At 41.8% G+C, this 23,833-nt stretch overlaps 2 protein-coding genes across 4 annotated transcripts in view; one reads left to right on the top strand and one right to left on the bottom strand.

Annotated features, from left to right (window-relative positions):
• The window catches only part of ZNFX1 (zinc finger NFX1-type containing 1), a 90,011-nt gene extending 85,498 nt beyond the window's left edge, over window positions 1–4,513 (top strand). Inside the window, exon 15 of the mRNA XM_085847399.1 lies at window positions 295–4,513. Within this exon, the coding sequence (XP_085703525.1) occupies window positions 295–516 (222 nt within the window). The 3' untranslated portion in view covers window positions 517–4,513. The remainder of the gene's footprint in view (window positions 1–294) is intronic.
• Window positions 2,786–23,833, bottom strand: part of LOC147017655 (receptor-interacting serine/threonine-protein kinase 1-like) — a 57,185-nt gene continuing 36,137 nt past the window's right edge. For all 3 annotated transcript variants that reach the window (XM_085847401.1, XM_085847402.1, XM_085847400.1), the window contains 7 exons: window positions 20,511–20,660; window positions 18,114–18,199; window positions 17,911–17,983; window positions 12,961–13,314; window positions 11,849–11,914; window positions 10,226–10,369; window positions 2,786–6,714 (listed from right to left, as the gene is read on the bottom strand). In XM_085847401.1, coding sequence (XP_085703527.1) covers window positions 6,434–6,714; window positions 10,226–10,369; window positions 11,849–11,914; window positions 12,961–13,314; window positions 17,911–17,983; window positions 18,114–18,199; window positions 20,511–20,660 — 1,154 coding nt within the window. In that variant the 3' untranslated portion in view covers window positions 2,786–6,433. The remainder of the gene's footprint in view (window positions 6,715–10,225; window positions 10,370–11,848; window positions 11,915–12,960; window positions 13,315–17,910; window positions 17,984–18,113; window positions 18,200–20,510; window positions 20,661–23,833) is intronic.

The raw sequence follows: 23,833 nt of genomic DNA, 5'->3' as shown, positions 1-23,833 counted from the left end.
GCTGGTGCAGCTCCATCAGGAGTGCTTCCTCTAAAGCATGACCTTTCAAAGTCAGTCATAAAGCTGGCTTTCCTGCCTGCCATTTGGTTTTAACTGTGAAGCAAACCATTATATCTTCCTGACATAATTTGGCCATTGTGTGCTAGTATCCTGGCCAGATTAATTGCTTGGGGTTTCACTCCCTGCAGTGGTTGGAAATGAAGTAGATATAGCACAGGCATGATGGGCCAAATGGCCTTTACCTTAAGTACTGTACCTTGTTTGACAAAGAATGTGATATTGTTGCATCCTTAGGGCCACTGGTTCAAGTGTCCGAATGGACACATCTACGCTATTGGTAATTGTGGAGGAGCCATGGAGACGTCCACGTGTCCTGACTGCAAAGCAGCAATAGGTGGCAAGAGTCATATGCTGGACAAGAGGAACACCCTGGCTTCAGAAATGGATGGTGCCCAGTTTCCCGCCTGGTCCGAAACGGCGAATATGTTGAACTACCAAGAAGTCCACCACATGTAAGGCCTTCAAAACGGTTCAGCCACGGCTTCAAGACCCGAGCTCTCGGCTTGTGCCGCAGAAGCCCAGAGCAAAATCAGAGATTTAGTATTTTCCTTATGTTTTTAAACAATCCAGTTGACTTCAATGATGCTGGCGTGTTTATTTGTATATTTTACGCGGTCTTGTAAACTCTCACTGCAGCGTTCTCTTGGGCATGATGCATTTATATTCAAACATTTAGATATTTTATATAAAGCAACTTTCACTTGCACTCTTAATGAACGGGCTCGCCCTGGATGTATATGTGATTTTTCAGTGGTAACCGCAGCCCGTTTAATACCAATATTTTGTTTTTTAATCGCGAATATAACTCCAAGATGAATATGGATAATTAAATTAATCATGGATTTTAACAACGAAACGTTAATAAAAGTATGTTTCCCTCCATGGGAAACGAAGTGCATCCATTTCAAACGTTCACCGTTCATCAATGGAGCAAAACCTAAAAATGCTCCAAAACGTCAGTTGGCCGCACCTCGTTCCCACGGTGGTAAATATACTCTTCCTTTATTTAAAAAAAAATCCCGTTTATTTCGTCTGCCGGCGTGGCCTTCAAAGAGCCGAGTCCATTGTTCTTTTTTTTTGGCTTACGATAAATCCATTTATTACTTAACATTCCACTCGTATCACTTTGAGCTCAAAAGAAAAGAAAAACTTCCGTAGGCGAAGGCACACGCTGAATGGTGAAATGGGGAAGGAATATCCATACGCTGTTAAAAAGTATCGAAAAAAATGTGGGCAGCACCTGCACGATCCAAAACAGGAAGCAATAATTGAACGTCTCTGCCAATAATTCCCGTGGATAACATGTCGGTTTCTTTTTTTCTAATTAATCAAAGTACAAGCTGTTGAAATCGTGTACAATATTGTAAATAAATGCTGAGAATGGGTATAAGAATCAAATACGAAACGAATATGCTCCCCCCCTCTTTATTATACGAATATAAATTGCACCACAAGTATAGTCACATACTGATAATTCTTGTTACAATTAATGATTATGAACCAATTAAAAAGTGCCGCTACGGCCCAGTAGTTGTCGGGTAAATCGAGCAATGGCTCCTGAGATTGAAATATTGCACAAGTACGCCGGTAAATATTTGGCTGCTTAAGCACGGGTTGTGTTGTGAAATATTGTGGCAATACTCCATGTTCCAGTGGATGGTGCATGGGAAACTCTGAAATGAGGTATGTGGAACTGGTCCTGTAAATTAATGAGTCGAGTTCATTGGTTAAAGTTTGGGTGGGGGGGGGGGGCTAAGCACCTAGCCTCCCCCATCCCCCCTCCTCCAAAACAATTTTTTTTTTAAAAATCGCCAAGGAGAGTCTCCCAAGCTCTAAGGGACGCGAGGTTAAGGAGAGCTGAAAAGAAGATCATGCAACGGTTGAACGTTTATGGAGGAATTAAAATGATTGAGCGTTCGATACGATTACACCCAAACTGTACAGTTAAATTGTCAATAGCCAATGAGGAAGATGATTCCTGGTCCTATAATCGTGAAGGCGTTGAATTGTGTTAGAGTGGGATAATGTTAACAAGCCATTGAAATTAAACAGGGTACCGCAGACCACCACCAAATCTTCAAAAACAATTTTCTTCTTCCTTCCTCTTGATAAATCTTGAATAATAATAAAAAAAAGAGATGAAGGATCGATTCCTCGATTTAAAAAGTATTGTAAATAAAATTGAGGTTTTGGGGATGAGTGAAGCGAGAGGACGGAAGGCATCCCACTAACTGTGGGACAACAGGTGGATACAACAAAGGAACGACAGAATGAGGAGAAGACGGGGAAGGAAACAGCAGACTGCAAATCAACGGGGATGGATAATGAGGATAGAAAAGAAATCACAAGTCGGGACGGAATGAAGCGGTGGTGTGCTGCCAACTTGAATCTCTGGAGCGAAGGGTCAGATTGAACAGAATGAGGAAGTAGGTGGAGAAAGGAACAAAGGGGTGGAGATTAGGAGAGTGAGCCTGGATTTTGAATTTCATAAGTCGGGGGTTGCTGGATGAATGCTTGTAACCTTGTGGGAATGAAGAAAGGCAAAGAGAGCAATACCTGAGGAGTGGCAGTAGAAAACAGAGGCTACTAACACGTCAGAAAAAGAAAGGCAATGTCAACTGTGATGGATTCCATGACTGTGCTAACTGGAAGTCAACGTTGCTAACTTTGCTAACTATAACTGGAAGTAAACGAACTAACCTATACTTGAGAGGACCTATTTTCCCCCCACTCTCATTGTGTATTGGAGTGATGTCGAATGTCACGTATGAGAGGTGAAATGAGCTTCAGGTCAGGATGAACAGAGCGTCTGAGGACAAGTGGAAGCAGCAGAGCAGGATTTGTGATGACGTGTGCTGATGCCATCGCTGATGGAGGAGTCGAGGCTGGCTGCAGCTTTCTTTAAAAGGTGAAGTCTGGAGGCAGCGGTTATGATAACAGGTTACCGTGAGGGCAGAGAGGGTTAAGCTTTGGTACACGAGCTTTGCAGGCAAATGTCGAGTTCAGACATTCAGTCTTGTATTGCGTGGAGTCGGAGTACTCTGCGAATGTAAGATCTTTTCGAAAGACGACAAAGACTCCTGGTTAAGGCTTCACTCAATTGCTTGCATGTACAGGAAGAAGAAAGAGGAAATGTGTAGCTCCTCCATGGGAATTTTTTGATTATCTTTTGTTTTTTTTTTTAAAGATTCCTGACATGTTTGAGCATGTCACAGTGGAAGAGTTTTGTTGTATTGCTATTTTGTTTGCAGTTTGGTATCTTTATATTCTCTAATATAATTAATAAGATGGTGTACTGGATAGATGATTTTCTTTTGGAATTTATTATTTTTTTTTTTTTTAACAAGAGGAATGACCTCATAGGTGAGGCACTGTATCCCTCCGCCCCCTCCATCCCCACCCTCACATTCTCTCCCAAGCTCCAGCTTTCCCTTTTAACCACTCAGAGGTAGAAAGTCAAAAATATCCAAAACGTATCTCTCAGCATGTTGTGTTCTTTACAGGATATGATGGTGGAGCACAGAACTTGCCAAAATCCTTGTGAATACAAGTGAGAGTGTTATCTCAAGATACATACTGGCATGAAGTTTTCCCACAGCTTGGTTTGCATAAGCCGAGAACAGTCGTTGGAAACCGATAGGAAAACCACGAGGTCGAATTGAGCATCAGACTGCGAAGAGTGGGATGGGGAAAGCTAGAGTTCCGTGGTATTTACAGATTTATCCAAGTTTGAATTGTGCAGCAGCAACAAACATAGGGTTGTTCGACCGCAGAGAAGAAAACTCGATCGTAATCAATGTACAACATCTGCAGTGAAGCATAGTTTGGAACGGGTACAAAATGTGGAGTTATCACTTGGTTCAGCAAGGAAATAAATAAATAAAAAAAGTGGTGAAATGACATTGATGGTAAAGAAGCAAAACTGAACACTCGTAACCGCGGTGTGGTTTGCACAAAATCAGATGTGGATCTTAGACAGGAAATGAGATCAAACCATGACCGAATAAGTGGGATGAACATCGTGGCGAGTAATAATGGATATCCGAAACAATATTCCACAATCATACGTAAACGATGACGGCATGAAAACAAGGAGTAACGATCACGTGTAAAAGGGCTCACACAATACTAGCGCATCTAAACAACTAAATTTCTTTTCCTTTCTGTTTTGTGACAATCGATCGTATCAACAATGCATTCTCTATCTCATATTTACCCGTTTGTGACTCCTGTATTTTATCAGTTGTACGTCTTCATAGTTATTTCCAAGGATGTATAATGAGGCTTGCTTTTTTGCTTTGAAAAAGCCCAAAGTCGAGATCCCCTCTCCCCTCTCCCCACCCCAAGCGACCCGCTACCTCCACCTGGGATGCTCATCAAGGTATGTTTATGAAAAGTTTTGTGCTTGTAATGATTATGACAATTAAACAGAAATTATGTGAATAGATTGCCAGATGCAAATGTTTCCTCGTCTGATTTATTGAAATAAATCCAGGTAGAAATGTTAAAATATATAAAGTAGAAAAATCGTTATGGATTTGCTAAAAGTGAAGAAAAACAATTCCGCTGCAAAAAACCTATTTGAAAACCACATTGATGCAGATTGAGGAAGCACTTGAAATAAATTCATTCCATAATCAACACTTCAGATCAGAAATGGGCCGACAGGATGGCCTAGACTCCTAGAGGTATGCACACTTGCCTCCAAGCCTCGGTTTGAATCCCGACCCAGCTATAAATTTTCATCCCGGTGTTTCACAGGCAGCGATTCATCAATGTGTGTGCCGCCCCCCCGGATGGACGTTAAACGGGAATCTCGTCTGCCGGCATTCGTTGGAAGGTGTTGAAGATCCCGCGGTCTCCTTTGCGCAGATGTATAATGCACTATCGCCAGCACCATTAACAAATTCCAAATTCCTGCTTGAACCAGCAGAGGGCATTGCATCAACGGCACAGCAGCGCCCTCAATCAACGATGCTGTCCTGCAACCTTATGCTGCATATGAACAAGGAAGAATAATCAGAATTTATGTTCAAAATCCATAAATGAGCAACTACGTGATTTGTATTATTATCTTCACCACCGGAGGTGAAGGAGGTTATGTTTTCACCCCTTTCTGTTTGTTTGTTTGTCTTTGTGTGCAGGATATCTCAAAAAGTTGTGGACGGATCCGGATGGAATTTTGTGGGCAGGTTGAGTGTCTGACAAGGACGAACTGACTAGATTTTGGTGAAGATCCGAATCCGGATCTGGATACGACAATTATTTATTTTTTTCAGTGATTCTTCACCATTGAGAGATCGGGCCAAAAACGATATAGTACTGTATTCCATGATATTTCAAAAATGTATTGGGCCCGATATGTTCTTGTGGATCAGGCATTATGCGGTGGAGGTATGCGCTCAAAAGATTGCCCTTCTAATCTAGTTTTTTTGATGCAGCACTTGGCTGCGGGTTTGCATAATAGCTCGAAGTGCCGTTGTATCCCCCTGTGCACCAAAACAGGGATTTGTAATTTGTTCCAGGATGCTTGCAATAACCTGCCGATTCTTAATCATGGACATGGATGGGATCTTTAACATCCACCCACTAATGCTCAGCAGCAGGGTCAACCAGGTTAATATCCATCCAAAGGATGGCGCACACATTCAATCCCTCTGCCTGCGAAACAGGGTTCACAGTTTATGGTTGTGTCAACAAGCAAACCCCAGGTGAGACAACCCAGAGGCGAGTGTGCATACCTCTCGGTGATCCTGCCATCCCAGCAAGTACATGGAAATTGTTCCAAAGTCACTTCACTTACAACATGATGATTATCATATGAAGTGACTTTGGAACAGATGATTATCATATTAATCCATCAGGTTAAATGCTGTACAATCAAAAGGTTAACTGAATTATTTTTAGGTAATCAGAGACATTTGAAGAAAGAATAAGAAAGTGTGAGATAAACAAAAAAAAAACATGAGAAAAGTTGAATGTGGAGAAGTGGAGAAGGAGGTTTGGAAGAAGGGGATGGAATTGAAGCAGAATTTACAAGATGATGCAAAATGAGGAGTGGGGAGGTGGAGAAAGTTGGAGGTTCAGGTAGGTGAGGGTTCTTCACTCTACCATTTTTTGCACACATCGTTTGTAAATATTCCTCAGCTAAGGAAGTTCAATCGATTGTCTGAAAGAATTGCAAATTATTACATGAGAGAGTATTAGCTACATTCGTAACAGGAATCATTGAGCAAGCTTCCATTATTAGAACACGAAAAAGGGTTTAAAGTATTAATAATATGGACCTTATTTATAGCCGTGCTTAAAAAAAACAAAAACGTTTTTCTTTAAAAAAAAAAAGAGGCAAAGAATCAACTGTCAAGCTTCACCATCAAGAATTGTTGCCAAGTTTTTCCAGCAAGTTGTATTCCTGACAGTCATGGAGGGCTTTAGCCATTGCAGCCACAGAAGCTTCTTTGTTACCTACTCGATTCTTCCACAGTTTTATCATCTGATAGATCATCTCCTTCAAGCCATCCTTGTAAAAATCGTGCTGAATTGTGTCGATGTCAGCGTCATTAATGTCGAGGCTCCGTGCCACCTGCTTCCAAGCCGTGCCCAGCTCATCAATCAAGATCTTCCCGTCCGTTTTGCTGAACGGGCTGTGATTTGCTGCAACGTCAGATAGAGCAAGTGAAAAGGAAAAAGTACAATACATGGTCTAATATAAACGCCGTAGGCCGCACGAATGATTAGCTCGAAGAACGTTTGGAGAGGAATCAAGTTGAGGACATAACATTACTTTTCTTATTTAAAATGGTGCACTTTGTTTCAGTCACAACCAAACTGAATTAAATGACTGCCCATATAATATTCCCCATTCATTTTCACATTCCATCAACCATGCGACTTCCATGAATGGAATATAAGAAGTCAGGAGAACGTTGATTAAAAATAAAAAGATGTTACGAGGAAACCTTTCACTATATACCGATATCGGTGATGGCCTGTATGTTCTCATCAGCTGATCACATGATGGCACCCCAGGTTCATACATGGCAAGCTGCATCAGTGTTTAACGAGCTTTTTAGTCACCATTGCTATACTGCTGGTATTTAAGAATCAAATAATACCACCGCCATTAAAAATGCAACGACAGATCAAAATCCAAAATTCACACTCGTAAGCACTATGCGGCCTATGTTCAGTACTGATGGACTTTACCCCAAGAAAGAGCAACTTATGATTCGACAACTTTTGAACAATTAATACAATGAAGGTGAAGACTGATGAGAAGAAGAAGAAGCAGAAGAGGCAAAAGTTCATTAATAAATCTAATAGGAAATCTGTCGGCTTGTCTTTCAATCGCTAATTGACAGAAATGAGGGTCAAATGATTGGCAAACTCCAATTTTCAGCTGAACTTTTTCACATTTTAAAAAATTTTTATTATTTTTTTCCCCAATTCTGACGTCGTACCAGAAATTGTGGACATTTCCAGCAAATTCAAAATTTGCATCGCACACAAGTAAGCTGAAGCAGTAAACTGGCACTAAATCTGTGCACTTCAGGAAAATCAGAATGCAAAAACATTTTCTGTTGCCTGTCATTCCAATTAACGCAATCACAGCTTCTTGGGCAGGTTTCATCGAGATAAGTTCCATCTCAAAAGTGTGAAATTATGACCACATTGAAATGGAGGATGTTATCTTGGAAAGAAGAGAAATTATTTTTTTTTATAAAAACAATGACAGCAGCGATATTGTTATGAAATAACAATCTATTTGATAATACGCTTGTTCGTCCGTCCATGTGGAACGCTCCTTTCTACCCATTGGTTGGACAGCTGATCTGACCACGCACATTTGGAAGCTGAAAAATATTACAGCCACCATTTTGGTGATACGAGAAGCCAAACACATCTTCAGAGCAGTCATATTCAATCGCCAAGCCCTCCCTACAAGTTTTTCATTCAGTGTAAAGCAACCAAAGTGACTGCTAAAAGGACCATCAAATGTTGGAAGGTTTGAGCCCATATGCATCATAGGCCTTGTGAAGGCCACAGTATGTATAGGCCTCAGCCTTAGGCCTCGTGTCAGCCTATGGGCCAGTGCAATTGGAATCTATCCGATCTGTATAACCACGATGCATTGTAGATGCACAAAGGCAGCGGGCATATGTTTTCGCTTCAAATCCGGGTTATTTTTATTTGATTTTCAGGAGCGATCGAGGTAGCAGTCTGTTGCCTATTCACCGCCCAAAAAACTATGTGGCACTCTCTCGAGCAACGAGTTTTACTGTGGAGGTTCTGTGGGTCACTGGTAGAAATATTATAATGTACTCTTGGCAAGATAACTACAATGCTTACTGTTCGTGGGAATTATCCTGTGCGGTTTTTCTTTTAAAGTTGTTTCGCGGAACATCACTTTCAGCCATCAAACGTGATTACTGTCGACGTTTACATGGGGCACATGGAGGAATATTTATTCACTCCACTTGATGTTCATGGAAATTACTTTCCAGCGAAAAACGCGAAAGCGAGATCCACGTAAAAGACAAGTACTTCAAAGTACCGTTATATGCTTTTTCTAAAAGTGGAATTTTTTATTGTGCTTTTCAATGTGCTTGTCGACCTAAACTGTCCATCTGTACCATCAGCTTGCCAAGTAGTTTGCACTTGTTTTACCTGCAACACAACTGATGAGACGACTTTGGGTTGAAATAAAACGGTAATAGATTGAGAGGATTTGCGACACAATCCACGCAGTGCCAACGAGTATTTTTTTTTTTAAAGTTACAATTGGAGTAGCATCTAGAGTTAGGATAGGAGCTACAGAGCATTCGGGTGTGGTGGTGGATGTGATCGAGGTCAATAAAATCCATCCAAGGAGATCCACAAACAGCCACGCAAAGTCAGGGGTGTGAGCGAGCGCTGCTGGAATGAGAATCTGGGTGAGACTGTATCCCACCGGAGCTCTTCTGCTGTGCTGTGCCTTTAAAAGAAAGCGGGCTGTGCTCCCACATGCTTGGGGTTTCTCCACAAGTAAAAGAGCATTTTGATACATTGTGCGAGAGGAACCGTGAACTAAAGTTTTTTTTTCATTCGCTCCCACCTCATCGTCCGTCTCCTCCATGCTATGCAGAGACTCAAAGGAATGTCGATAACTTGCTGGATTGAAAAGAAGTTGCAATCACCAGGTTGTACGTACTATATAATTTCAGAGCATTTACAGTTGTTTAGGCACGAGTACCACAAGCTTGAACGAGTGTATGATTGCTGCATGAATTTAATGGCATTTAATACAGGAAAAGCTTTTGGGAATACGATTGTCGTGAAAAATAAATTAGTGTTCATTTTTGTATCATTCTGGGCATTGTTCTTTATTCTGTGCACATTGAACATTGTGTGGAGAAAATTTGGCAATCTTAGTCATAAGGGCTAATGCGCTCGGGCATGCTCGCGGCGAGTCTTTTGGCCTGTTGGAGACGCGGCATATTTTTCCCCTGGGAAAGTCGATTGGACCTCTGTGATCATGCCAAGACCACCGACTCGAGACATTACTACCTGAGCATCTCCCAGTCCCACCGGCTTTGACTATCGACGTTTTTCTTTAACGTTGCAATACCTTTACTCCGATTTGCTTTCCAGTGCAGAGAAAGAATAGTGGAAGAGGTGGATGCTATATATTAAAATATTTATCAATAATTACCTCTGCCACCGAAGGAAGATGGAGGTTATGTTTTCACCCCTGCCTGTCTGTCTTTGTGAGCAGGATATTTTAAAGTTGTGGACGGGTTGGGTGTGTGCCAAGGACGAAATGATTAGATCTGGATCCAAATACCAGAATTCAAGAGATTCTTCACCATTGAGAGATAGGGCTAAAAACGATATGGTATCATATAATGCTATATTACATATAGCACTGTATTTCAAAAAGTTATGGACGGATTACAGTAAAACTCGGTAGAAGAGTTGGTTCGGTGACGAGAACAAGCAGATTCGATTTTGATTTAGGTTCAGACGCAGATCTGGCCTCTCAGTGGGATATAAAACGTAAACTGTTCAGCCTGGCACAGGTATGCGCTTTACCGAGCATTGTTCTGGTTCTCATATATCATCATTGCAAAATTATAACATAAAAAGCAACACCTCATCACAAACTAATTCTTCAAATAAAACTTACAGGTTGCAGGGAAGTCTTCCAATTTTCTCCGGTATGGTTTAGCATGGATTCTGCCGGTCTCCTTCACAGGTTTGCCCACATTCATCGTATTATTGCACCCAATCTGGATGTCATGCGCTCGATTCAGGTTAAAAACAGTCGTCCCTATAAAGAGAGAACAACTTTTCAAATAAAGCATTAATCTTACCAGTGGTTTGAACACCATAAACCTTTTGGTATTGCAATTTTTAAACTCTGGTGATGAAAATGAGATCCTAAAACAGGGATTGTTAATTCTGTGTATGAGGTCAAGCTGCTATCTTCGGCTTCCTCCTATCTCCCTATCCAAACCCTCTCTTTCCACTTACAAATATACAGCTTGATGCCGGTCCTCACACCATTGTCCATGATATTGCAGCCAGGAAGATTTGTCTGGTCTGTAGTCTCTTGTCTCACTGACTCGTCAAATATATTTTCATTTCCAGACATAGACGGTGCTTCGCCTCATTTCTCAACAAACTATGCCCCCTGCCTCATCAATTCAAACTTTCACGACTCAAGCTACCTTCCCCAGCACGTCGTCCTTTGTATAGTGCTTAATACATGAGGCAATCATCAGAAAGCAACTTGTCTTTTATTCATGAAAAGTCAACCCCACTGATGGGAACTTGCAGTCCTCCACAAGGCTCGGAATCATACGTTTCAGCACTCAAAAGCATTAAAATTCACCATCAGGCCAAACTGAGGCCCGAACTCGCATGTCTTTCACATCCACAAAAACTTGGGGCAGTTGACCAAGCCTTTTGTGGATGGTGAAATTCATGCGAGTTCTGTTCCTCGCTGTGGAAGGGTGCGGTCATGATGGACACTGCTCATGCTAAGGCTGACTGTCTTATCTCTGTCTTTGCAGAAAATACCAAGGTCTCTCATCCCTCTCTTCCTGTACCCATCCAAGATCCTTTCACTGATTAAAATATTACAGCAAGTTGCCAAAGTGGAGAAATTTACAGCATTTCGACACCTCCGCTGCAACTGATCCAGACATCAGTTGACTAACGTTTAAAAACTTTCTTCTGCTTTGTCTGTTCCTAGTTCTCTGCTCTTTTCCAGGTCATTCTCCAAGGGCCACCTCTCTCTGTGTCATGGAAAATCTCCAACATTTGACCCAAAATTATAATAATGATGGTGCTGAAACAAACTCTTTACAACAGACAAATCAGACTTTTTCCCATCAGAATCAAATTGACAGAAGCAATAATTGCAGCAAACCTTAAGGATGACTGACTATACTGTCTCTCCTTCGCTCAGGCCTGGGTCATTCCATTTAGACATACCGTTCTCAATGGATACTCTCAATCTCAAACAAGAGGTCAGGGATCACTCACTGGACATCTTCCCTATATTATATTCTGTCTGGATAATTTTCATGATTTTGGTTTGGATGCAAATACTGTACTATAAATGGGTCTAGGAGATGACGCTGCTTGTATTGGGAGCCAGATATTGACTCATCCATGAAAATATCACCATAAATCACATAAAATACTTCAACTCACAAGTCTAACTCCAGCTATATCCAGGATGGGCAAGAAAAAGAACACCTTTGCTCAGGATATTTAATACCTCAACGTATGCAAGTCTTACCGAAGTTCGATGGTGCGCTCATCATATTCATGGCATTTCCAATTATCTTCTCCACGTTGGGAAATCCTGCTCCATCAAAATATAATTAGAACACATAGCATCAACATCCATATTATTTTGAACAATAACTTTTAAAATAAATACATGATAACTCAGCACAAATTGCACATGGTCTTTTTTTCGCTTTAAATAAAGTAATCAACTGGAAACAATGTTATATTTCTTGGTGTGTTGCTTTCCTGTGTGCTGCCAGGGTGTTAGAGAGATCTCAATGGTGGATGGGATTCGAGGAGACAGTGGCACCACCAATGATGATGATGGACCACACTATTTACAGAACGTTGGTGTGGCCGAAGTGGTTTCTTGGCAACGGTTATAATTGGTGGTTTGCCATTGCCTTTCCAGCGTCATTTGCCCGTTCTCTGTCTTTTCAAATAGTGAGCATCGAGGAAAGAAGCACGTACCATTTTTAAAGTGTTTGGAATGACTCGTCCAGGGTTTGAACCACTGACCTTCCAGATTCAGAGCGGGCACTCCAACCACTACTCTGAGTCTGATGGCACCCACAGTGTCCTTCGTGAAGAGTAGGCAAGCTATCGCCAACACCCTGAACAAATTCCATATTCCTGCCCTAACATTCTGCTGGGAAGACAATGGAAAACCACCCTGTCTAACCTGGATTTGACCCTTGCTAAGAAACTGCTTCAGCAGCACTGACGCTCTGTAAGAGTATGGCACATTAGACTATAATATATATATATATATATATATATATATATATATATATATATATATATATATACATACATACATACATACATACATACATACAGTATATCACACACACACAAACGAAAGAAGACAGCAACAACCAACAAATATTACAAAATGCTACTCTACCAATTGTGAACTGAACAGGAAAGAGCAGACGTAGCTTCTGGCATATAAAATTTGAGGATAACGAATATGTTACATCAAATTATGTGCTGTTGCGAAAGCGAACTTGATTTCTCATTTGAACTTGAAAAGGTCAAAAACATCAATTGTTTCCATAATTTACAGCAGTTCTCTTTTTTATTACCAGCTACTCTAAGACATGCATCTCACCTTACCTGTATTTCCCAGTGATGCTCCAGTCACCATATTCACCCCCTTTGGCAGTGCAAAATCAGACATGGACTTGGGTGGGGGCACATTTTCTGGAGGATGGTTTGGCGTTCTCGTTCCACGATAACTCTGCTCAGGTTGTGAGAGTGGGATTTTTGATGTAATCTGTGATGAAGAATAAACGTCGTATACTTTCTCATCTATTGGATTTCCATTTTTGTGGTAATCTTTCTCAGCATCAAGCTTTCGTCTTGTGCAAACATCCTCCTCAGATTCTCCAATAGCTGCAGGCTGGATATTTTGTTGGTGGAACCCATTTCCTGGAACAACTGGAATGTTTCTGATAGGTGCACTTCTATCTGATGGTGGAAAATAACAGGAATGTAACAAATCAAAGTTGAACATGACGTACCAGGAAGAAGTTCAATGCTTAAAATATCAAGAATAATGAATACAAATATTGATGACATGGTTTCCATTTTAAATATATGAAATAAGAATAAAACATGGATTTCTATCGACTAAGGTGGAGGCAAGATATTCCTGAAAAGAAATGTGGAGCAATATATACCCTTACCCCTTACATAACCTCTTTGCCCTGGTTATACGAATTAACTTTGGCACTAGACGGCTCTCCAGTTGAAGGTACAATGAGCCATTTTATTGCTCAGGTGTCGTGACCATCCACAAGGGGTGCTCAGATGACAACGCCCAAAAATATGGTAATCACACCCTGAGGCACTAAGCTGTGGGCAGCCCATATTCCTAGCGGTTGGAGTAAACTGGCTGTCTAACCAAATAATAAAAGACTCGTGCCACAATGTTGGTACTCGAAAAGTAACTCCTTAACTCTCTCTATCGAGTGCAGCCTGTGGCTGCTGGCTGCATCATTGGTTGGGACGCGGCTATGCCGCTGATGCAGTGTCCCCCTTACCAGTACACTGGTGCTCATTTTGCCGACCTCGGAAGGATGACGGGCTGAGTCAACCTCCTGGTGTATTTTTAATTCAGCGGCCAACGGGGCTTGAACTCAGGACTCTAGGATCCCAAGTGACCACCCTAACCACTAAGCCAACACCAGGCTACTCCTTAACTAAGCATGTGTAACATCAAAGCAACAGTTCACAATCTTTTAATTCTGAAACCAGGCCAGCAGTCCGAGGATGCAGGTGATGTGAGAAGATGTTGGATCAAGCACATCCTTCGCGTGCCTTTCTCTGGTTAACGTCTGTCCATGTCCATCATTCTAGGCATACCCCTTTGTCCAAGGACCAATCACATGGCTGTCCATAGCCTCCAAGCCCAAGCTTGCCAACGCATGCTCATAATCTCTGGCTTATTCATTGTACCATGGTCTGTTTTTGCTCAATATTCTTGTCTTGTAATTGTGTGTGTGTATGTGTGTGTGTGTGTGTGTGTGTGTGTGTGTGTGTGTGTGTGTGTGTGTGTGTGTGTGTGTGTGTGTGTGTGTGTGTGTGTGTGTGTGTGTGTGTGTGTGTGTGTGTGTGTGTGTGTGTGTGTGTGTGTGTGCATTTCCATTTGTGGGTTTCATGAGGTGGGAGGAAGTTATCCCAGAACTCAAAATCTCCATCTCCTATTTTTTGGTTCAGGATCATGATTCAATGAACGAAACTGTGAAGTTCCGTTCTCATCGCCTCGTTCCAAGGACTCTTCAGAATCTTCACTGAACCTCTGACAGCCTCCACTTGTAGCTCGTTTGGAGTGATATTCCCTGGAATGATTTTTAAATACTCAGTAAGGATTTTCTTCATCATTCCTGTCACTCTGACTATCACCGGTACAATTTCAGCTTTCTTCAATTTCCACATTCTCTTGACCTTTCTGATTTCTGTCATTTCCTGATTTCTGTGGCATTGAGTCCAAAGTAATTGGGAACTGAAACCTTGATCAACAATGCTGACTTTTCCTTTTTGTGTTTGAGCACCATGTGCAAACACAATGCTATATTTGCAATGTCCACACTTGATGAGATCATGTTGTCCCACGTGAGCATTATATGTTCATTTTGAAGGATTTAATCTGGTTTGTGTTTCCATGATTGTTCTGGGACTGGGATGTTGAAATATTTACAGATGTGCCAGTGGATTACTCCACAGACGCTGTCATGTTTTTCTGTGTACAGCTGTTCCGACATGAGTTTTTTACATCCTGAAAGGAGGTGGCTAATACTTGTTGTTTCTATCCCTCAAAACCTGCATTTGTCTGATTGGCTCAATCCCGTCATTTTCTTCAAGGCATTACTGTAATATCCTTGGTCTTGGGCATTGATGATGACTCGTTCTTCATCCCGACTAATTTGACCTCTTCTTAACTATTCCAAAGAACCTTCCTTGTCGATCCCTGTCCTGTCATGCTCTTTAAAAAAAATCTTCATCAGACTGTGTGCGTGTGCGTGTGACTGTGACTGTTCTGCAAAGGAAAATCAATATTCATGTAGTTTTTCAAAAAATTAACTTCAATGAAGAGTTTGATTTCTCCTAAACAGCCGTTTCTTTACATTTGACAACAGGATACTCCAACAGACAGTGGGGATTCCCATGGGTTCAGATCCAGCCCCTTTCTTTACAAATCTGATCCTGCACATGTATGAGGATCCAGAACATGTGCAGGAATAAACTAACTGCACAAAGGTGTGGAAACATCTTGAGATTGATTGATGATTTACTAGCAATTAAAAAGAACTCGAATTAAATAAGGAAAACCAAACTCACACTTCAGTTTCTTTGTTAGTGTTACAAATCGATATCAATAATAAAAATATATTTCACACCAAATTATTCGATAAACGAGATACGGTTCAATTCCACATTGTACGAGTGCCTTTCTTAGACAGCAATATTCCAAAGAAGTTCTTCTGTGGTATAGTTTCAGGTGAAATAATTGTGCCTGAGAGTAACAACACACAGTACTGAACTTGTCAATAGATTAAAACAACTAGTCAGACATTTGCTAACACATGGAGCTACAGTTAGCAGATTAAAACAAGTTTTCTTTAACCCTTAGATGCATGAATGCAAAAAGATATTGCAAGAAAAAAGCCAAACTGGGTCATTTTGACCCACTTATGCATCTAAAGGTTAAGATCATAAAACACCACCAAATAGAATTGGTGAAATACAATACGAAGAGCAAAAATATTATTAATACGTTATAAAATATATATATATATATATATATATATATATATATATATATATATATATATATATATATATGTATATATAATCAGATCATGTGCAACCCCAAACTGTGAGAGATGAAACACCAGTATCACGTCCCATACAGCCCTTGCAGCATGGCACCAGGAGCAATACGTGCTGCCTACCACATGGAAAATGAACTCCCGCCTCACCAAGCACAATGTGGAGTCATTATTGGTTGCGGGTGGGCACAATGATGAGAATTAATGTCGTTCTCTGACCTGAGATGACGTCACCGTCACGACACAAGTCCTGTCTTTGGCTCCTGGAAGAGCCATCTCGCAGCACTAATTGCAAAAATGCAATTTCAGATACTGTCACATGTGCATAGAAAATTGCCATCACTGACCGGTTTCGTCCTTACAAGGGCATCATCAGGGCAACATAGCAAGCAAGCTTCCATACACTTGACTCAACAAAATCAAAGCATTTTTCTCAGGTCGGAAAACGACATTGTCCTCCCCAGGCTCCCCTGTATAAATCAGGTCAGCTCAGATCAGAGCAACAAATATAAATCCTCCCTCCCCCCCTCCCTCGTCTCTCGCCTCCCCCCTCCCTTGTCTCCCGCCTCCCTCGTCTCTCGCCTCCCCCTCCCTCGTCTCCCCCTCCCTCCCCTCCCTCGTCTCTCGCCTCCCCCTCCCTCGTCTCCCCCTCCCTCCCCTCCCCTCCCTCGCCTCCCCTCCCTCCTCCCTCGCCTCCCCTCCCTCGTCTCTCGCCTCCCCCTCCCTCGTCTCTCACCTCCCCCTCCCTCGTCTCTCGCCCCCCCTTCTTCGGGCTCATAAAGACAACATATCACTGTTCCCTCCATTTGGTTACTCTTAAAGCCCTTTAGGCTTATATACTGGCACTTGATGCCCCACTGACTTTCATAATACCATTAATACTTTCCCCACTGCTCCATAACATCAATATGGTGCTTCCTGGTTGTGAACTAAACACGATGTGTTCATGCGGCAGATGGCACTTATTGGAGTCAAATACAATCTGGCCTCACCAGTCACAGTCAGTGGGGCATCAAGTGCAAAAAAAAAAAATATATATATATATATATATATATATATATATATATATATATATATATATATATATATATATATATATATATATATATATATATATATATATCTCCAATTCAAATGTTGCTTGGAGAAAAACCGTTGAGAAGGCAGCATCTAAAAAAAAAAACGTTTAGAAATAACCATTTGAGTATTTGAATAAGAGTTTGATCCAGAGGTTAGTGGGGTGGTCGTGCTGGTTGGTGAATGTGTTATATTAAGGTAAGATGTGCATGATTTAATGTATTATATCGCATGGGAGTTGTAACTATGTAATGATATATTAAATCCTCAAGCGAGTAGAGTCTGTTGAGTGATGTTGCATTGATGGGTTGACCGACTGCCTTGACAAAACTGCTGTTGTGGATCTACTGATGTGGATCTGCTGTTTTGAGAGGTTCTGGGCTGAAATGATAAAAACCTCGAGGAAGAACGGTGCCCAGCTGATGATCCGTGTGGTCGGGAAACCAATCGATCTGGAAAATGTGTGTGTGTGTGTGTGTGTGTGTGTGTGTGTGTGTGTGTGTGTGTGTGTGTGTGTGTGTGTGTGTGTGTGTGTGTGTGTGTGTGTGTGTGTGTTTTCAAGGCTGGGGTAATGTGGTTTAATGATCACACACCTGGAATAGTTATCTTACATTTAATGTTAAATTTCCTTTTATTAAAAACTGACATGACTCACCATGAGAGAGGTCTTTGCTGTCAAGATGCAAAGTCTGTATTTTATGACTTAATGAAGAAACACCCTCCGACTCCTGCAATCGTTTGCACAACATAAGTTAATTTCATTCAATGCTAATGGAGATATTGCAACACTTCCAGTTGTCTCTGGTATTAGATAGCAAAGCAAGCAAGTGAAGTATTGGTATTAAAATTAGTACTTACCATCTGTTTTTGCATTTTCAGAACGAATGCAGGAACTTTGTCTTCATGCTCAATCTTGTAATATGGATCCAGTTTCTCTTTCATAACTGTGAAATATTTGAAATGACTAATATGAGGTATTAGTTAAATAATAAAATGCATTGTTATTGATAAGTCATATTGGTTGCAACATTTTGGTTAAACCACCACACCCCTGCAAAAACTGATGCCAACCCACAACGGATGACGACGACAGTTACAGCACTGTTCTCATACATGAAAACCACACATGATAATTGCATGTCCCAGATAGATTTGTCTGTGGCATTACGATGTTTGTTGTTTATGCAAAACGCATATGAGCTCCTCCATACGAGACTGAGAAATATTTAGGAAATGAGCGAGCAAATGCCATGCTGAGAGCACTGTCTCTTCCCAAGGAGCATCAAGCAAACCCACTTGTCTACCTATAGGAGGTCAGTCCCATAAACTGCTCGACCTCACCATAATCCCTGATCTCAATTGGGCAGATCGCATATTCAAGGGGACCACCGCACTCGCTGGTGTAATGGTTAGAGTGTCCACTCTGAGTCTGGGAAGTTAGTGGTTCGAACCCCGGCCGAGTCACACCAAAACTTTAAAAATGGTACGATCTGCTTCCTTGCTTGATGATCAAACATTAAAAAGAATAGAGCATGAACAATCAACAAAAAGTTGGCAACTTTCACAGGCTTTGATTGGCACCGATGGCTGCCTCCCATGTTGTGGTTCCTTGGAAAGGAACTCATATTTTTAAAGACATGTGCAGCGCAGGTATTCTGTCCCAGAAAAGTTTTTTTTTTCTTAGTTCTCCAAGACTTCTCAGAGGTGATGAAGCATGAAGCACAAAGAAAATCCCCCCCCCTTCTGTGTCAGTACACTTGCATCACATCCTTCATTAGTGGAAGCTGTGAAGGTCACCAACAAATCATGGCACTACTCATTAAGGAGTTGTTGCACAGGGGGCCTTCTCAAGCGTAATCACCATCGATTGGTTGAGGGTCTTACTGTATTTTATCATTTGTCATCTCATTGTAGGCAGCATATCAGTTACAGATGAATTTCCACAGCTCTACCAAGGTTAATGTGCTCATCCAAAAACCCCTCTTTGTTAACTTTTCAAATTCTAGGCTTCTTTGTTCACCTACATTCCTTTTCTCCCTTCATTTTCCTATTTGTGGAATTGCATCCCTGTGTCTCTGTGTGTCCATTCAGAGTAATCTCTGCACTGCTGCAACATTGCAACTCACCGCAATCTCCTGTCAATTCCAATTTCTGTTTACGATCTCTTATTACCTCTGCTGCCGAAGGTGGACAGACGTTATGTATTCACCTGTTTGGCTGTTTGTGAGCAGGATATCTCAAAAATCTGTGGACGGATTTGGACGAAATTTGGTGGACGGGTTGCATGTGTGACAAGGACTAATTGATTAGATGTTGGTGAAGATCCGGATCCGGATAGGAGAATTTATAAGTGATTCTTCACAATTGAAAGATAGGGTCAAAAACGATATATAGCACGATATCCCAAAGAGTTGGGGATGGTTTATGACAAAACTTGGTGGGTGAGTTGCGTATATGTGACAATAACAAGCCGATTAGATTTTTGTTCAGGTGCAGATGCAGATCCAGCCCATCAGTGGGATACAAAACGTAAAGCGTTCAGCCTGACAGAGATATGCACTCTACCGAGTGTACCAATTTATCCCTGCGTACCCCGTCGTACACCTGCCTTTTTTTTTTTTTACAGTACATGCATTCACGTTGGATGTACCGTTTCTGCCGTTCTGTGAAGGTCAAGTAATGACTTTATACAACAATAAAGCCGGTTACATATATCAACGATATAGTGCTAGCCCCAGCATCTTACCTGTATGGAAGAACATTGTAACCACAATAAAACAACAATTTTTGTCATCACACCCTCTTTCAATGTATGCTCAGAATTCAACACATACTCTGAAAGTTAAGGTATAAAAACATGTATTTTGTTCTAACCTCTCTCTGTCTCTCTCTCTCATCAAGATTATGCTTAAATTTAATCATTCCACCTTGATTATTATCTTTGCATAAAATTTTTCTTGAATGTACATTTCCATTTCATTTAATCTGTCCGAGGTCAGTTTGGTTTAAATAAGTTTATGATTCTGCAGTTTACACGTTGGTCATCATAAATCTGAAGTTTATCTTTTGTACAATGAATATTCTCTATTTCTTCACCCGTTCGTTCCTGCATAAAACAACAGTTGATAATTTGGTGCCGAAAGTCATAACATGCATTAGCAATGAGCTGTTTCTGCGACTGGGTCTTTGGAGGGGTGGAGTGGTCAATAACATGTGCTTTTTGCATGATCATCAAAAGCAAGATGTCAATTGTACCCCTAAAGGAAGGTCGTTCGCAATCTTCTTTCTGCCAGCAGTCCTGCATCATTTTCTTCAGAATCATTGGTGTGTCTTCAGGAAGGAGATGCAAAGAAGGTCTACCTCCGTCAATCACATGATTCATCAAATGCTTCACTGTAGGAACATCTAATCAACAATAAAGAAATAACAATAAAGTCAATAATCAAATAAGGAAAGCAAGTCACACGCGCACGCACACGCACGCACGCATGCACTGTGACCACAGAGGCAATAGCACACAACATACAGCAGTTCGTGAGATAGCCATTTAGTTATTTGTTTTAGATAGCCCTTCCCTTATGTATAATGGGTTTATGGGCCACTATGTGTTGTGTGATACAAGGTAGTTTTTTTCCCCCATTCTTTTCCAAACTAAATCCTCTGCGCACGAACCTCTCTTTCACATAAGCAAACAGGACATGCATGACATCATTCATTAGCATGCACACGCCGAATCCATGTTTGAATAGTGCACCACAATCCAACTGGCATATCAGTATCACTCCAACTTTCACCACGCTCTACCCACAGATACTGCGACAATGCTACAATGATCAAGACACCTTTATTATAACTCCATGTCATTGAACCATTACCCAAGCTCGCTGTACATTCGCCATTGCCATCTCAACCACAACGAACAACTGTCACCACAATTAACCACCACACCGCCTCTAGCATCGTCTCAACCACAACCACTACCGATGCCCACCGCCGCCTTTGGAGTAGCGGGAACAATGGGCGCAAAGTACCAATAACAGACACTTTGGACCTGGACGTTCAGACATCCAACTCAAAGCGCAAGTGTGTGCCAAGTACCATTCAATATCGTGTGGTAGCCCTCGCGCTCCACTTGATTGTGGTCCCCATTGGATGTTCAGCGCATGTTTGCTCCTGCAGAGCACAGCCAAAGACCCCAGCACCATGTTAAGTATGGAGATCTGTCTCGTGTTCCGTCTTGGAGGGCAAATCACGGAATCGTCACAGCTGTGCCCTCGCATGGGCGGTTTGCTACTGGGGTAATCATGCTGACACAAATGGGGGCACTGTAAGACTCAGATGCTCTGCCTAGCGACCCGTTTCATTCATATTTAGACTCCTCTCCCACCAAGTGATTATATGAGTACCACATTTCACACAGAGAGAGCTTTCTTTGGCTTGGTCAGCAATATGTGGTGAGAGGCGGAATGGAGCGGGTGGATCGGAGCTTATGGGTGGATGAGTGAAACGAAGTTTGCGGAGCGGAGCGGAGCGCTGGGCGAGCAAGAGATCTGGGCGCCAGGTCGAGCGCAATCATTATGGCCAAGCCAACATAACAAGAACATTTAAAGACCTCACACATAAGTAAGCTAATTCCTCACAAGTTCTGTCTCTTTTGTTTCCATCTCAAAAGTGGACGCATAAAGAGCGATCACCTGGGCAAATCCCGAATGGCTGTTCTTTTCAGAGTGGCCCCCAGACACAAACTTCCTTTTCAGTTTCCTCCTGGCTCCTTACACCTGACCTGTTCCTCACCTGCACCTACTCAAACTATGCACTTGAGACACACCAGTATCCCTCCTCTTTACCCCCTCCTCAGTGTTTGGGCAGGTTTGTCAATCCTGCTTGGTGAGCAAAGAGGTCAAAAACACCTTGTCCTTTTTCTTATTCACCCTGAATCTGTCCTTCCACCGAATGATCTGATGATGCCTATCTTGTGAGATGTGTAGTAAGATTGTCTAAGTATTAGTTTGGGTTAGCTCTGCACTGTCTTCTTTTTGCTACTGTATGACTATTAATTTTGCCGCACCTCACCCATTTTGTATTTTCTCTGCGGCACATATCTTCTTTGCAATATACCTCATGTATTTACTGGATCACATACCTTTCCTTGCCCTTTCTTGAAATAAATGCTCTGTTATTGCAATGCACCCAGCTCATAACGTCATTTGATCCTTTCCTCCATTGATCCAGCATAGTCCACATGTATTGTTAGCTGGGAAATTTGACCCCACCAATTGGCTCTGCACGAAAGTTGGTGCATACTTGGCAGAATCGCTTGGGCTGCACCTGATCAGGTAAGATAAGGCAAGTACGTACATATTGAGGGCACGAGTCCCCCTTGATCCTGTCAATCCAACGGAAAGGTAGCATGGGAAGTAGTGAGATCACTGCCAAGATTGGCGGTACCAATCGGCGTTCATGGTTGACTGGCAAACCACTGGGCCACAGAGTTATCCATGGCTGGTGGCTTCAAGACCGGGCGGTCGAGAGGAACCCAAGCGCTTCCCCTCATGGTGAACCTCAAACTCGGATATGTAACAATATATACTGCATGTGTATGTCTATATATATATATATATATATATATATATATATATATATATATATATATATATATATATATATATATATATATATATATATATATATATATATATATATATATATATATATATATATATATATATATATATATATATATATATATATGTGTTGTTACAGTTGTGGGGGTAGATGGAGGAATTTAAAAAGGAAATTTAGGATTGATTGGAGTTGTTTGGTCCGTGGACGTGTAGGAGACATCTTAATGTAATTAAATAGGGAAACTGTGAGCTTAAGTGAAACGTCACCACAAGTCAGGTCAGGTCAGGTATGGGAGCATGTGCCAGAACAGCGCGTCGCTGTGTCCACTTTCCACTGGTACTCCAGGAGCTTCCGTCTGGCCATCCACCAGGCAAATGCCAGGCCCATTCCCATCTTCTTAAGATGCCGGTCAACCTGCTGCAACCACGAGGCACATGGTCGGCCCATTGGCCTCCTCCACTCACGAGACTCCCTCGCTGAGAGAATCTGGTGCGCAGGATCAGCGTCAGGAAAACGAGCCACATGTCCATACAGCTGCAATTGACGCTCACGGACTATGCAGGTAACAAATCTCATCAGAGTCTCTCTCAGCAACCGCTCGTTGGACACAAAATCCGACCAGCGATAGCCAAGGATTCTCCGAAGAGACCTGGTACCAAAGGAATTAAATCTCCGTCCCAGATCCTTGGTCAGAGTCCAAGTCTCGCATCCATAGAGAAAGACTGGAAGCACCAAGGACCTGAAGACTCTGACTTTTGTCCTCCCGCACAGGTAACGGCAGCACCACACCCCATTATCCAGTGAATCCATGACTCCCCAGGCTCGACCCAGACGTCTGTTGACCTCTGACTCACAGCCAGCAAAGACATGAATATAACTGCCGAGGTAAGTGAATCTCTCCACGACCTCAACATCCTCACCACAAACAGGCACAGACAGGACAGCAGCATCCA

This window comes from Eptatretus burgeri, chromosome 11 (assembly GCF_056783735.1).
Source record: "Eptatretus burgeri isolate ZD-2024b chromosome 11, Ebu_testis_v1, whole genome shotgun sequence".
In the NCBI taxonomy this organism is placed as follows: domain Eukaryota; kingdom Metazoa; phylum Chordata; class Myxini; order Myxiniformes; family Myxinidae; genus Eptatretus; species Eptatretus burgeri.
The sequence above is the reverse complement of the archived record's forward strand: the minus strand, read 5'-3'. Positions and strand labels throughout refer to the sequence as shown.